Source organism: Hipposideros armiger, unplaced genomic scaffold, assembly GCF_001890085.2.
Source record: "Hipposideros armiger isolate ML-2016 unplaced genomic scaffold, ASM189008v1 scaffold_32, whole genome shotgun sequence".
NCBI classification, from domain to species: Eukaryota; Metazoa; Chordata; class Mammalia; order Chiroptera; family Hipposideridae; genus Hipposideros; species Hipposideros armiger.
The window spans coordinates 1,229,986-1,242,413 of NW_017731382.1; the positions used below are offsets into that span (position 1 = coordinate 1,229,986).

Consider the following 12,428-nt stretch of genomic DNA (forward strand, 5'->3'; position numbering starts at 1 on the left):
CTGCACGGGATCCGGGGGTCCTGGGGGCCGGGACCCCATCCGCACCGGACTTGGGATCAGGAGGTGACCCTGATCCCCAGTGAGCCCGGGCACAGGGTTGGGACGTCCTGGGCCCCATCAGCCTCAGGTGTCAGGGTCAGGTCATCCGGGGCCCTGTCAACCCTTTGGACGCTGATGTTGGGGTTTCTCAGCCCGTGTCAAGTCCCCAGACATAGGGGTCATGGCCCCCTTAATTCCGCCAGCCCTTGAATCTGAGATCATGGTTCTTTTAACCTTGTCAGTTCCCTGAACATGAGTTTCAGGGTTCCCTCAGCCCTGATCAGCCCCCAGAGACAGAGCCCTCTCAGCTGTGGACACGCCCCTTCCGCCACCTACTTTTGTCACTCCCTTGGACACAGGGACTCCCAAATGTCCCTTCGATGTGCCCCGGTATCCACTGCACTGTGACATCCAGCCTGAGTCTGCACCAGGCCAGGCCTCCCACCCCACTGTACCCATGCTGCCCCCGCCCCCATCGTCCCCGCTGAGCTGTGTCCCTGGGCCAGTCACATCCCAGGTTGCAGTTAATCCTCTAGGAACCCCTCAGCCCATCCCAGAGCAGCCCCCCACCCCTGAGCTCCGCCCTTCCCTGCCCATAGAGCCCCTGGCAGCCAGACGCCCCGCTTTCTTCTCCCGGAAGCAGAGCTGCAGCTTGCAGCTCCCTTGAATGCTGGTCCCAGGTGACTCTGCCGCCTTGGCCCCTTCCCCCGGGCCCGCCCCACAGCCCGCACCGGAGGAGCCACTGGCTCCTGGGCCTGGAGCCTGGACTGGCTGCTCTCCACAGCCGCTGCCCAGAGGCCACCGCTCGGCCTTTTGTCTGCAGGACGGAGCCGCTGGGCGGGCGGGGGTTTCTGAGCAGGCCCTGGAGGTGTGCGGGGAGGGGCTGAGCGCACCGCCCGGCGCGGGCCGGCGGTGCCTGGCCGGGAGGGCCGAGGCCTCTGGACGGCCGCCGTCCCCTGCCGCCCGAGGTGGCCCTTTCTACCTGGAGGTCCGCACGGCTGCTCCGGCGGCAGTGCCTCAGCCCCCGGCCCTCAGGCAGGCCAGGGTGGCGGGGCTCTTGTAAGGGTCTTTCGGTTGGGAGGGCTGAGGCCGGCATACTTGGCGTTTGCGCTGCTCTCGTGGTCCCCCAGTCGCGAGTGTGGATCCTGGGCAGACTGTATGTCGCCTTAGGCTGTCGGTTCAGCAGTTCGGGAGCCCTGTCGTGGGCCAGACCTGTGAACAAGACCGCAGCCTGGCCGCGTTGCGTGCTGGCGGGAGGGGCTTCTGGGAGCGAGGCCGCTGCGTGAAGCGCCTGGAGCCCTGCGTGTCCGTGGTGCTTGTGCTGCGGCCGTTTCTGAAGAGGCTGTGCTCGGGAGGACACGGGGACAGGGTAGGGTGCAGTGCGAGTCAGGGTGGCCCCGGGTCTTCCTGCTGCGCCACCGCAGTCCCGTGACCCTCCACCCCTTGTCTGGCCCACACAGTGAGCCCTCTCCTGCCTCCCTCTTACTTGGCCTTCGAGTCCTTGTTCACATGCCCTTCCTGACCTCCAGGGCTGCAGCTGCCCCGGAGCGTGTGTCCCTCCTCAGGCTCTGCTGCCGAGCTCAGGGCCCTGCCCTTGTGTCCAGGGCTCACTGCGTCTCCCCTGACAGATGGCAGGCCCACGCAGGGCCCTGAGATGGGGACTGTCCGTCTCTCTCTCTGCTCTTAGGCAAAGAGGGTCACTGCTGAGTGCATGAGGGGCGGCCGGCCCAGCAAAGGCGGCTGCTAGCCACTGGCTTTAGGCTGCAAGGAGCTGTCGTTTTTTAGGAATGGAGGAATTCTGAGGTTCTCTTCCCGAAGTCTATATCGTGAGTGTGGTCGTTTGACCCAGGCCCTGGGACCTGAGCTAGTTGGAATCCTAGCTCCGCCATTCAGTAGCTCTGTGACCTTGAGCAGGAGGCATGACCTCTCTGGGCCTCAGTTTGCTCCTCTGTGCAGTGGGTTTGCATTAAGCACTCTCTGCCTGAGGGGCTGTCGTGAGGTCAGATGAGTGTCCAGGGCTCAGTGAGGGTGACAGTGGCCCATGAGCAGAGATCCTGTTACAGCCAGGTTGCCCAAGGAGTGCTCACAGTTCTGTCCACAGCGGGGACCTTGTGTTTCACACTCAGGGCTCAGCCTAGAGCAGCTCTTTCTGCCGAGCCAGTGAGCAAATCACTGGAAGCCCGACTTGACCCCTGGAGCTTCTCACGCTGTTCGTTTTTCATTTCAACACTGTTCACTTAACACGCATGAGCAAGCCGGGTTTCCGGGCATCTCCAGCTGGCCAGAAACAGGCTCTCAGGAGCACCCCTGGCCCCCGCCAGGCTGCTGCACCCTCCTCCATGCCACATTGGGGGTCCTCTTTCTCCCCGGGGCGAGGGGCTGCGTAACAAAGCCGCACGGGGCAGCTTTCAACAGCAGCTGGCTTTCCTACCTGAGGTCAGGGTGTGGGCAGGGCCCCGCTCCCTCCAGGGGCCCCAGAGGAGGGTCCTTCCTGCTTCTCCCAGCCCCTGGTGGCCCCAGGCGTCCCTTGGCTTGTGGCTGCATCACTCCCATTCCTGCCTCTGTGTTGACGTGGCCTCTCCTCTGTGGCTCTGTCTCCACCTTGTGTTTTCTCCTCCTTATGAGGCACCAGTCATGAGTCAGGGCCCACCTGAACTTGACCACACCTGCGAAGATCCTGTTTCCAAATATAGTCATAGTCACTGGTACCAGGAGTACCTGCAACATTCCTTTTTGGGGACGCAGCTCAACCCACAACAGCTCTCCTTAGTGTCCTGGGTGCTCACTGGGGGGCGGTGAGCCAGGGCTCTGCCATGCGGCCGGGATTGCTATGTCACTGGGAGCAGAAACCCCCGAGGTTCTGGAGGGTTCTAGCAGCACCAGTTCTGAGAAAGGGCCTGGGATTTGAGCTGCCATCTTGGCCAGGAGCCAAGTGTTCCAGAGGCTGCCAAGCACCTGTCCAATGAAACCAGTGTCGGTGCCACATCTGGCAATTTGTTGACAGCTCTGATTTGGGGGTTTCTTGCTCTCCAGTGGGAAAGCAGCTGGAGGTGATCACCAAGGTTGGAGCCTGAATGCGTGTTGCCGCATGGTGGCCCACAGGCCTTGCTGAGACCCAGGCTCGACCCCCCAGAGATCACACATTGGGTCTCGTCAACGGGGGAGACTGTGAGCCTCCCTGAGGGGTTGGCTGGAATTCGGGGGTTTTGCTTTGCCTGGCAGGGACATGGTGACATGGGGTAACCACTCATGCAAGAAGTGTGTGCTGAGGGCCTGGGAGGTGCCAGGAACCATGCTCAGATGGGGGTGGACCATGGGCTGGCCGGACAAGACCACTGCCTGCACTCTCCTGGCGTGGAGGGTTCAGAATCATTGGTGCTGGCACCTGTCGGCCGCTGGAGGTACAAGAGCGGCACTTCAGTGTCAGGAGGAGGGGCACCCATTTTCAGGTGGTCTGTTCCCACATACAGCAGCCCCATCCCTGGGCCCCTCATTCCATCTGGGTGGTCTCCAGACCTCAGACAGGAGCTGGGTGTTTCTTCAGTTACAAAATAAAGGAAGTTTATCAGACACTAGAGACAATGTCTAATAAAGACTGATTTCTCTTCCTATCTGAGAGCGCCCACATTCAGGATAGGAGCCCTGAGAGACAGTGCAGGAGCAGCCTTGATGCCAGCTCACCTGACAGGGTTCCAGGGTGGCGTGAGGCGGGCAGGTCCCAGCTCCGCCTCACCAGCGCTGTACCTCGGTTTCCCCACCTGTAAACTGAGAGTAATACTCCCCACCTTGTAGAGTTGTTGTGAGGATCGAGTTTACATATGAAACATTTATAAGGGAGGCGAGGTAGAAGGAAACGACGGACGGAGGTCTGTGAAACCAACGGGGAACAGCTTTTAAGCGTGGCGGCGAGGACAGCACCGTGCCTGCAGCAACCTGGAGGGAACGCGAGGAGCAAGGCGGGCCGGCGAGTGCCAGTGCTGCCTGTCCTGCAGGGCCAGCCTCCGAGGGCCCATGGCATCCGCCGGGCGCCTCTGGGAACTGCTGCTGGCCCGAGCTCTGCAGATGAGGTCCCAGAGGTGCAGGGGCCATCAGCCATTACCTGGGATATTACCTGAGGAAGTGAGCCTGAGAAAGCCCCGCGGGGCTGCTCCGTGAGGCCTCTGAGCCCAGCCCTGTGGGGCAGGACACAGACACCTCTTCAGGGATGGTCCCCACCTCCAGCTGGGCATCCTCTCAGGGCAGGGCCTGCCTTGTCACCCACCGTAGGGTCAGCGCTCATCCAGCCCCCACCTCGGGCCTCAGGATGCTGTCTTTGAGCGGGCAGCACACCTGCCTGCAGAGGCCCCTGGGGTCCCCTCCCCGCAGCCCTCCCCCCTGGTATCCTGGCCTGTCCTCAGGCCGCTGCTGGTCCCCTACCTGACTCATCCTGCATGCCTGCTGGTCTGTGTCCTGAGGCCCTGTGGTGTCACCTTTACAGAAGGCGGGTCGTCTCCCAGCGCTGCTCCCTCGAGTTCCTGGAAGATGCAGCGGTCTGTGCCTCGGTTCAAAGGTGAGGGTCCCACCCACTGCCCACTCAGAGCTCAAGGCCCTGGGAGCCAGAGAGGGTCCGGGAGGGACAAGTGACCCGTCTTTCACCTGCAGAACCAAGCACATATCCGGGTCCCCCAGACACAAGGGCCTGAAGAAGACGCACTTCATTAAGAACATGCGGCAGTATGACACCAAGAACAGCAGGTACTGGCTGCGGCCAACAGTGTGGGGCTGCCCACCATGTCCTCCCTCACACCTGGTGGGGTGGGGTCCTGCCCTGGGGCCACAGGGAGGGAGGCAGTCGGCCCCCCAGTTCATCCACATCCCTCTCCAAGTGGACCCTCCTCCGCATCACACTTGTCTCTCCTTGATTACCGAGCGCCGGGGTCCATGGTGGGCCCCCCACCCCAGCTCTCCCTGGATCCTGGGGACACAAGCCTGGAATGCAAGTGCTGAGTGAGGGGACACTGTCAACACAGAGCAGGCTCAGCAACAGAACGTGTCCAGGAAAGGGCTCGGTTTCAGGGAAGCCCAGGGAGGCTGGGCTCCAACCCAAATCTATCTGCCCCAAAGCAGGCTGCAGAGTGGCAGTGGGTGCCTGGGTGCCCTCAGAAGCTCGGTGTCTGCAGACATTGGATGGGGGTGTTCCTATCACCTGTCCCTCATTCCCTCCCCCACCGCCCAGCCAGCCCTGAGGCGTCTGAGCTTGTTACCCTGACCCAAAGGGTCTCCGCCCTGTTCCCCTTCCCACTGGAGGCCATGCTGCCAGGTATCCACCCTCCCCAGCAGGGGCCGTAGGTTGGACAGTCCTGATCCCCTAGCATGGCAGGCTGGGCCTGGTGCTGAGGAGCAGGGCCTGGGCAGTCGGAGCACTGGGCTGGCCTCAGTGGGCACTGAGTGCCTCGTCGTCCCAGTCAGAAAAGGGAAGCGTCTCCCACTGCTGTCCTCCTTGCTAGACTGGGGCCTGACCAGGCACAGTTGGTCCCGGAGGGGGAAAGGCTGTCCTTCCTGCCACGCGCCCCCGCTCCAGGGCACCTCATGGGTCAGTTTGGCTCAGGACATAGATGGGCCCCGCCCCTCCCGGATGGCTGAGGAGGGGCTCTCGGAACCAAAAAGCCCTCTGGGCATGTGCCTGCACCCTCTGTGGTCTCCAAAGCCTCCTGGGTGACCCCAGGTCCCCACTTCTGGCCAACTGTGCCCTGCTCTGTGGGGCCAGGCGAGAGAGACCCTTCCTGTGCACCAGTGTGTTCATTACATGGAGGGGACCAGCAAGAGCTGGAAGGCCAGACTGACTGACTCTTGCCACTGGGTCTCCTGGTCCGAGTCCTCTGGACGCCTGGGGGGTTCCAGTCACCTGGTCACCTGAGTCTCGGTGGGAAGGAATTCTCCCCTAGAAACACCGCCACCATTCTGACCCTGCCTCCCCACAGGATTGTGCTGATCTGCGCCAAGCGGTCCCTGTGTGCGGCTTTCTCCGTCCTGCCCTATGGGGAAGGCCTGCGGGTCAGGTGAGTGGCCTGGGAGGCAACAGGCGGCAGGTGTGGGCTGGGCTGCACCTGGGCTCTCAGCAGCCTCATACAGTGGTCAGCAAATCAGCTGCCACCAGATCCTCTCTGGAGTACTGAAGGCCGCTTCCTGGTTCTCCAGGAGGGGGCGTGTCCGCACCCTCACTTTTGTTTAAGCTGCCTGAAGGGTGATGCTGGGACGGTCCTCTTCATGGGGACACTGCCATGCATCCTTCCAGTCCAGGCAACTGTGTCCTGTGTGTAACCCGGGAAGGAGACAGCTGTTAGCGTGGGATGGCACCGTGTGACCTGGTGTAAAAAGTCAGTAGTGGGGAAGCCTCCCGCCCGTTGTGACCTCGGGGTGCAGGGGCACGCCTCTGGAAAGTGGACTAGAGGTAAAGCTGTAGCCAGGGCTGCGGTGTCACATCGCTGGCAATCGGCATTTTAACAGGAAGTGCCTGGGCCTAGAGAAGGGCAGTTCTTACAGCTGGAGTCCTTCGCGTGCCCCAGTAATGCTAGGGCCGCCGTTCTCCCAGCGAGAGCAGCTCTGTCGGGCGGGCATCGCAAGTGCAGAGGTGGGCGACCTGTGACCCGAGGCTCTGCTCCCCGCCCACTGGAGGGGCAGAAGGAGGGTCCAGCAGCTCTCTCATCCCATGCATTGCAGTGACCTGAGGGTGGACAGCCAGAAACAGAGGCATCCGTCCGGCGGCGTGTCCGTTTCTTCCGAGATGGTCTTTGAGTTGGAAGGCGTTGAGCTGGGAGCAGATGGAAAGGCAAGAGTTGATACGGTCCACACAGTCAGGGCCGGCGAGCGGGTGGGCACCGAGATCACGTTTATGGAGAAAATGAACATGAAGTTTTGTTTCACCTTAAACTTCTAAAACGCAAGGGGTGCATTGCAAGCCACACAGCCCTGTAGGAACGGCCCAGAGCCTTGTGCAGCAGCTGGGGAATGAGAAACAACCTGAGCTGCGAGGGGCACCCCCTGTGCCCTGCTGGTCAGAGGTCAGGGGCTTCAGAGGCAGGGAGGGTGCTCCGTGCTGTAGATAAGGGGTTGCAGGACGATGTTCTGGAATATTCTTACTGAGAATACTAACGTGGAGAGAGCAGCCTCCAGCTCTGGGCCACCAGGAAGGTTAGCCCTGTGGCCTGAGCTGCCGTGGCTCCTTGCTTGTCCGTGTGGGGCCTTCCTGCTGCAGGAAGTGGGAGAGCAGAGCTTGCTTTGACCTCTGGTCTTCGGATGGGCTGTGGGGCCCGGAACAAGCAGGACTGACCCTGACACACTTGCCTTTGCAGGTCGTATCTTATGCCAAGTTCCTGTACCCTACCAACGCCCTGGTCGCACACAAAACAGACGGCCACGGCCCGCCACCCCAGCCCCGGCCCAGCGTCCCCCGGGCTCTGCCGGCATCAAGATACAAACCTGCTGCCCCCAAGTCAGCACCAGCCGGCACGGAACTAGGTACCCTAACCGGCGCAAGGGCGCAGGGGCAGGTGGCCACGCCAGCCCTGCCAAGGACCCCAAGTGGCAGCAGTGAACCGCATTCAAGCCCACAGTCCTCAACAGAGCTAGGCTTGGGGCATGGATTTGGGGTGCGGCCTCTCGGGAGAGAGGGGACTCACAGAGTAGATGCCCAAGCCAGGCAGTGGAGAGAAGCCGTGCACAGGCCGCTCCCAGGTGGGGGTCGGGCAGGGTATCCGTCCCTGGCAGGTAACGCTTCCCTTCCACCATGGCCTCCCGGACCCCAGGAGCACCGCTACCTTGTCCTTCAATGCCCTCAGTCCCGCTGCCCCCAGGGCAATAGGCAGGTTCTGCCCAGGCTTGGGTTGGTAGAAGCCAGGAGCCAGCGCTCAGGGCTGCCTTGTGCTTGCAGGGAGCGAGGCAGGGGATGCCCTGGAGTACAACCCCAACCTTCTGGATGACCCACAGTGGCCCTGCGGCAAACACAAGCGGGTCCTCATCTTCGCATCCTACATGGTACGCAAGCGCCCCCACCCCAGGACACCAGCAGCTCTGTGTGGGCAGGGCCAGGCAGCAAGCCACCAAACAGTGCTGGCCACACCCCCCTGGGGTGGCCCTTGCCACCGCCTCACACCCTGGCTCTGGTGCCCTCTGTCCTGAAGTGTGTCGTTCTCAAAGGCATGGTGCATTTGCGCTTGCAGGCCAGGCGCTAGACCCCCGGGGCTGCATGGGGTTCTCACCTGCCCCCCTGTATTGCAGACCACAGTGATCGAGTATGTGAAGCCCTCTGACCTCAAGAAGGACATGAATGAGACCTTCCGGGAGAAGTTCCCGCATGTCAGGCTGACACTGAGCAAAATTAGGAGGTAGGGAGGGCTGAGCCGACGTCCCTGGGCCCCACCACCACCACGGGGACATCCCCAAAACCTCTTGTGATGTGTTTTATCCTGCGAGGGCCTGTCGGCCTCTCTTCCTGTGTCCCATACATTCCCGAGCTTGACAAATTCAGGTGGGCCCCTCCCCCCACCATCCGACCAGGCCAGTAACATGCGCGTGCCTCCACTGGCCAGGCCACTGAGCCCTCCTCACTGGTGCCCACGACAGCCCATGAGGCAGGCACTGCCATTATCCCCACTCCGAAGACGAACTCACGAGCCGAGACGGCTTGTACATCGCCCCACGACAAGTGGGGGAGCTGCTGGCCCAGGTGGGGCTTCAGTCCTTGCCCTTCGCTGGGGTTCTGCCTGCCTGCCGCGTCCCGTTGCACCCCCACCCCACAGCTCCATGGCTACTAGTCCAGGTGCCACCACAGCACCTGTGCACTCGTGGTGTCTAGCAGGGACTCTGTCCTCTGTGGTGTCCCCTTGAGGACTGTGGGCCACCTGGTATAGTTGGGAGGTGCCACAAGACCCAGCCAAGGAGTGAATGGAGCCCAAGGCCAGCCTGCTGCCTGCCCACCCAGATGTGGGCCTCGACCCTGGGCTGCACCCACCTGGAGGGAATAGCACTGTTCTAACCACCCAAAGGCACATCCCTGTAGCAGGCAAAGGGTGGCTGCCCCTGGGCCCCATGAGCACCTGTCCCCTGTGTAACCGCCAGCTTAAAACGGGAGATGCGGAGCCTCTCTGAGGAGTGCAGCCTGGAGCCCGTGACGGTGTCCATGGCCTACGTGTACTTCGAGAAGCTCGTCCTGCAGGGCAAGCTCAACAAGCAGAACCGCAAGCTGTGCGCAGGTGCGTGTGTGCTGCTTGCTGCCAAGATCAGCAGCGACCTCCGCAAGAACGAAGTGAAGCAGCTCATTGATGTGAGTGTGCGCGCCCCACCCTGCCCCGCCCAGGCCCACCTTGGCTGCACCTGTAAGCTCCCTATGCCCAGCCCCACCCTTGGGGTGGGTGGTCATTGCCCACTGGTTATCCTGGAGTGGGGCCTTACACCCACGCCCAGACCTGCTCACCTTCATGGGAACCAGAGCAGGAACCCCGCTTAACCCTTCTCTCTTTTTCAACACAGAAGTTAGAAGAAAGGTTTCGATTCAACAGACGGGATCTAATTGGGTTTGAGTTCACAGTGCTCGTGGCTTTGGAACTTGCTCTCTATCTCCCTGAGAACCAGGTGTTACCTCATTACAGACGCCTCACCCAGCAGTTCTAGCCAAGGCCAGCTGCCCAGACCACCCTGGCACTCCAAGCCCTTGCCACTTGCTCAGCGCACCCACGTTTGTGGGCCCAAGGGCTGTCCCACGCACTGTTTCCTTCATTCCAAAGCCCCACATCACACGGTATTTGAGTATTCCTGAGCTCGTACATGGACGGTGTGGGGTTGTTACTGTCTTCGTCCACATGCCCGAGACTGCTCTGGCACCACCACCCTCGATTCATGGCGCATCCCGCCTTCACTGCGTCTGTCTCCTTGGTGTTGCCTTGCCGTCCGCAAACCCTCTAGCCACTGCACTAGTGTTGCGGTGGCAGTCTGGGTTTCCAGTGCTCTGAACACACTGAAATTGCTGAAGTTAACGTACCGAAGCATGAATCGTGGCTATTTCAGGTTTCTGGATGTGGAAATAGTGCTATGGCACACAGCCCCACCCAGCCCTGCAAAGCTGGAGGGCTGGCCACACCCCTCCCTGCACCCACAAGCAGTTCTAGCGCCACATTATGCCAACAAGAGCACTCCTGGTTTGTTTTGCTATTTTTACTCTTGGATCTGTTCTTCCAAGCATCGTGTCACTGTGAAATCCTGAAGCCTGAGTGTCATGCACCCCATGTGGGCACTGTCCTTCCCCTCACCAGGAAAACCCCACTGGTCGTGACACTTGGGACTCTCAGCTCACTGCATTGCTGCCTCTTGACCTTCCTAAGCAATATTGTGACCGAGAAAAGCAGCAGATTTATTATTATCATTTGGGATGCTGCTGTGGGTTGTTTTTTAAGGGAACAAAAACTGGTTAAGTGACATGCGCTGAAGTCAACTTGAAACTACGCTGGATTCTCAAGCGGGGAGATGAGCACGTCACAGCCCCCACACCCCACAGCACCACCTCTGTAAGCGAGTCAACTTCAATGCCTTTATCTTCTGGGCAAGCAGCAGCAGGCTGATGCAGCCTGTCTCACTAAGCGGACCCCAACGGGTAGTGGTTGTCACTTCTGTGGATGTCTGTACCCAACATGTTCAGCTTTTTCCAGGTTTGTTCTTGCACAAATGTAGTCTTGTCCAGTTCTCCAGTTTGCTGCCCCCAAAATACCTAAGAACCAAGGACTGGTGAGTCAGCTGGTCTGAAAAATGGCTGTTGGCTGGGCCATTAAGCTGCTTCCCTACCGTGCTCTAACCTTGTCACTGGAGGGGCCCTGGGACAGCCCCCACCCTGTATTCTCTCCGTGTGGACTGGTGCTTTTGCAAAGAGAGCCAGTTCTCATCACAGCACCCAACCACCAGCAACTCAGCCTAGACACCAACGGAGGTGGGCAGCTGCCCACCCACTTGCTGCCTGCAGGCCTGCTGCCCCTTCCTCAGCCACCCAGTCCGGCTAAGGGCGCTGCAGGGCAGGATGGACGACGCCCAAGTCCACATCCCAACCTTATTTATTGAGGAGTGTCTCCCTCCTTCCCAAGATAGCCTCCTAAACCCGACGTGCACACAAGGCGGAATGGAGGCTGGAAGCTGCTGGGCCTCAGGCACCTTTCTTCTGGAAAGCAGCCTGTCCTGCCACCATAGCATCTCAAGGACACTTCCGTTTCAAGCACTGTATGGGACTGCCTTTCAAACAGTGTATGTCCTGGTTTACAACTTAGCCTCGAGGGACCCATCTCCTTGGGAATTTTACAGATATTCGAACAGCTGATAAATACAGTAATTTAAGTTTGCATATTTATGTAGTAAGATTTAGCTGTTTATCAATGTTGTCTGTGTCCTTTTTAGTAATGTGTCAAAGAGCTGCCCGTGTGTGGGACTCAACACTCACCACAGCAAAGCCAGCACTTAAGCCAAACTTCGGCCTGAACCGTCCGTCATCCTCTGAAACGAGCCCAGACATCTGAGGGGTGTCCAAGGGTCTGGTGCCACTCCCTCAGAACGCCCCCAGCCCCAGCAGCATTTGTGGGTTTTAAACGTGCATTAAGCAACTACCTGACCTCAGAGCCGAGATCTGTTTGTATTTGTGCTTTGAAGTAAAGTTTGTTTTTGCAGCATATTTTATCGGCTGCCTGGCCCCTCCTTGTCAACCGTTCATAGCCCAGCGTCAGCCCTGACCCTCCACTAGCACAGAAAGAACCAACACAGGTGGCTTCTCACTGTTTATTTATGACAAATAGTCCCCATCTGTGATCCTCTCCAGTCAGAAGTTCCTAAACAGAAGGAGGAACAGCATTAGCACCGCGTCTCCGGAGAAGCCCCGAGCCTGCACCCCCCGCGCGAGCCCTCTTACTTGGAGACGATGCCATCAGCCTTGGCCAGTCGGAGAATGGAGTCATCTGACTCGCCCTAGGAAGACGCACATTGGGACTCCGTGCCCTGCTCCCCAGGCTGGCAGGTCCCCGCCGGGAACGTGCCACCCAGCCACGCTGCCATCCCAGTGGCACCAACCCCGCCCCGGTGGTCCCGCTCCGGCCCTTCCACCGGCCCTCCCCGCCGCCCAGGGCGGTCCAGTCAGAGGCGCCGACCTACGCGGCCAGCGAACGGACTCGGCTGGAGAAAAGGGGGGACGACGCCCGCCCGCCCGCCTGCCCGCGGGCCCCTGCTGAGCCGGGCCGTACACTCACCATCCTGCGAATGGCCCCGCAGATGGCGTAGGTCTTAAACTGGCCGTTGAACCTGCCTGTCACCTTGTCAACCTGTCAAACGAAAAAGGGGCTCACAACACGCGCGCCCACGCGCCTGGAAACGCTACGCCTGGGGTT

At 60.4% G+C, this 12,428-nt stretch overlaps 1 protein-coding gene and 1 long non-coding RNA gene across 3 annotated transcripts; one reads left to right on the forward strand and one right to left on the reverse strand.

Annotated features, from left to right (window-relative positions):
- The first annotated feature begins 1,590 nt into the window (after positions 1-1,590).
- On the forward strand, positions 1,591-11,722 carry CABLES2 (Cdk5 and Abl enzyme substrate 2). 2 transcript variants are annotated; one of them, XM_019637342.1, is made up of 9 exons: positions 1,591-4,588; positions 4,681-4,773; positions 6,000-6,077; positions 6,739-6,847; positions 7,371-7,536; positions 7,949-8,052; positions 8,296-8,402; positions 9,136-9,340; positions 9,547-11,722. In XM_019637342.1, exons 1-9 carry the CDS (start codon positions 4,470-4,472, stop codon positions 9,685-9,687), a joined length of 1,122 nt encoding a protein of 373 aa, XP_019492887.1. In that variant the 5' UTR covers positions 1,591-4,469; the 3' UTR covers positions 9,688-11,722. The 2 variants fall into 2 exon arrangements, with proteins under 2 accessions (XP_019492887.1, XP_019492888.1); XM_019637343.1 differs by having other exon boundaries at positions 9,136-9,269.
- A 233-nt stretch (positions 11,723-11,955) lies between these two features.
- Positions 11,956-12,416, reverse strand: LOC109380103 (uncharacterized). The gene is made up of 2 exons (XR_002123373.1): positions 12,291-12,416; positions 11,956-12,012 (listed from the first exon to the last, which is right to left on the reverse strand). It is a non-coding gene; the product is annotated as an uncharacterized LOC109380103 (long non-coding RNA).
- Between the last annotated feature and the right edge of the window lie 12 nt (positions 12,417-12,428).

Excerpts from the sequence above, each read along its gene's own strand:
- CABLES2 (XM_019637342.1), top strand. The coding sequence starts at position 4,470 with ATGCCTGCTGGTCTGTGTCCTGAGGCCCTGTGGTGTCACCTTTACAGA. Across the intron at positions 6,848-7,370 it reads AGCTGGGAGCAGATGGAAAG|GTCGTATCTTATGCCAAGTT; the intron begins GCAAGAGTTGAT and ends TTGCCTTTGCAG. Across the intron at positions 8,403-9,135 it reads ACACTGAGCAAAATTAGGAG|CTTAAAACGGGAGATGCGGA; the intron begins GTAGGGAGGGCT and ends TGTAACCGCCAG.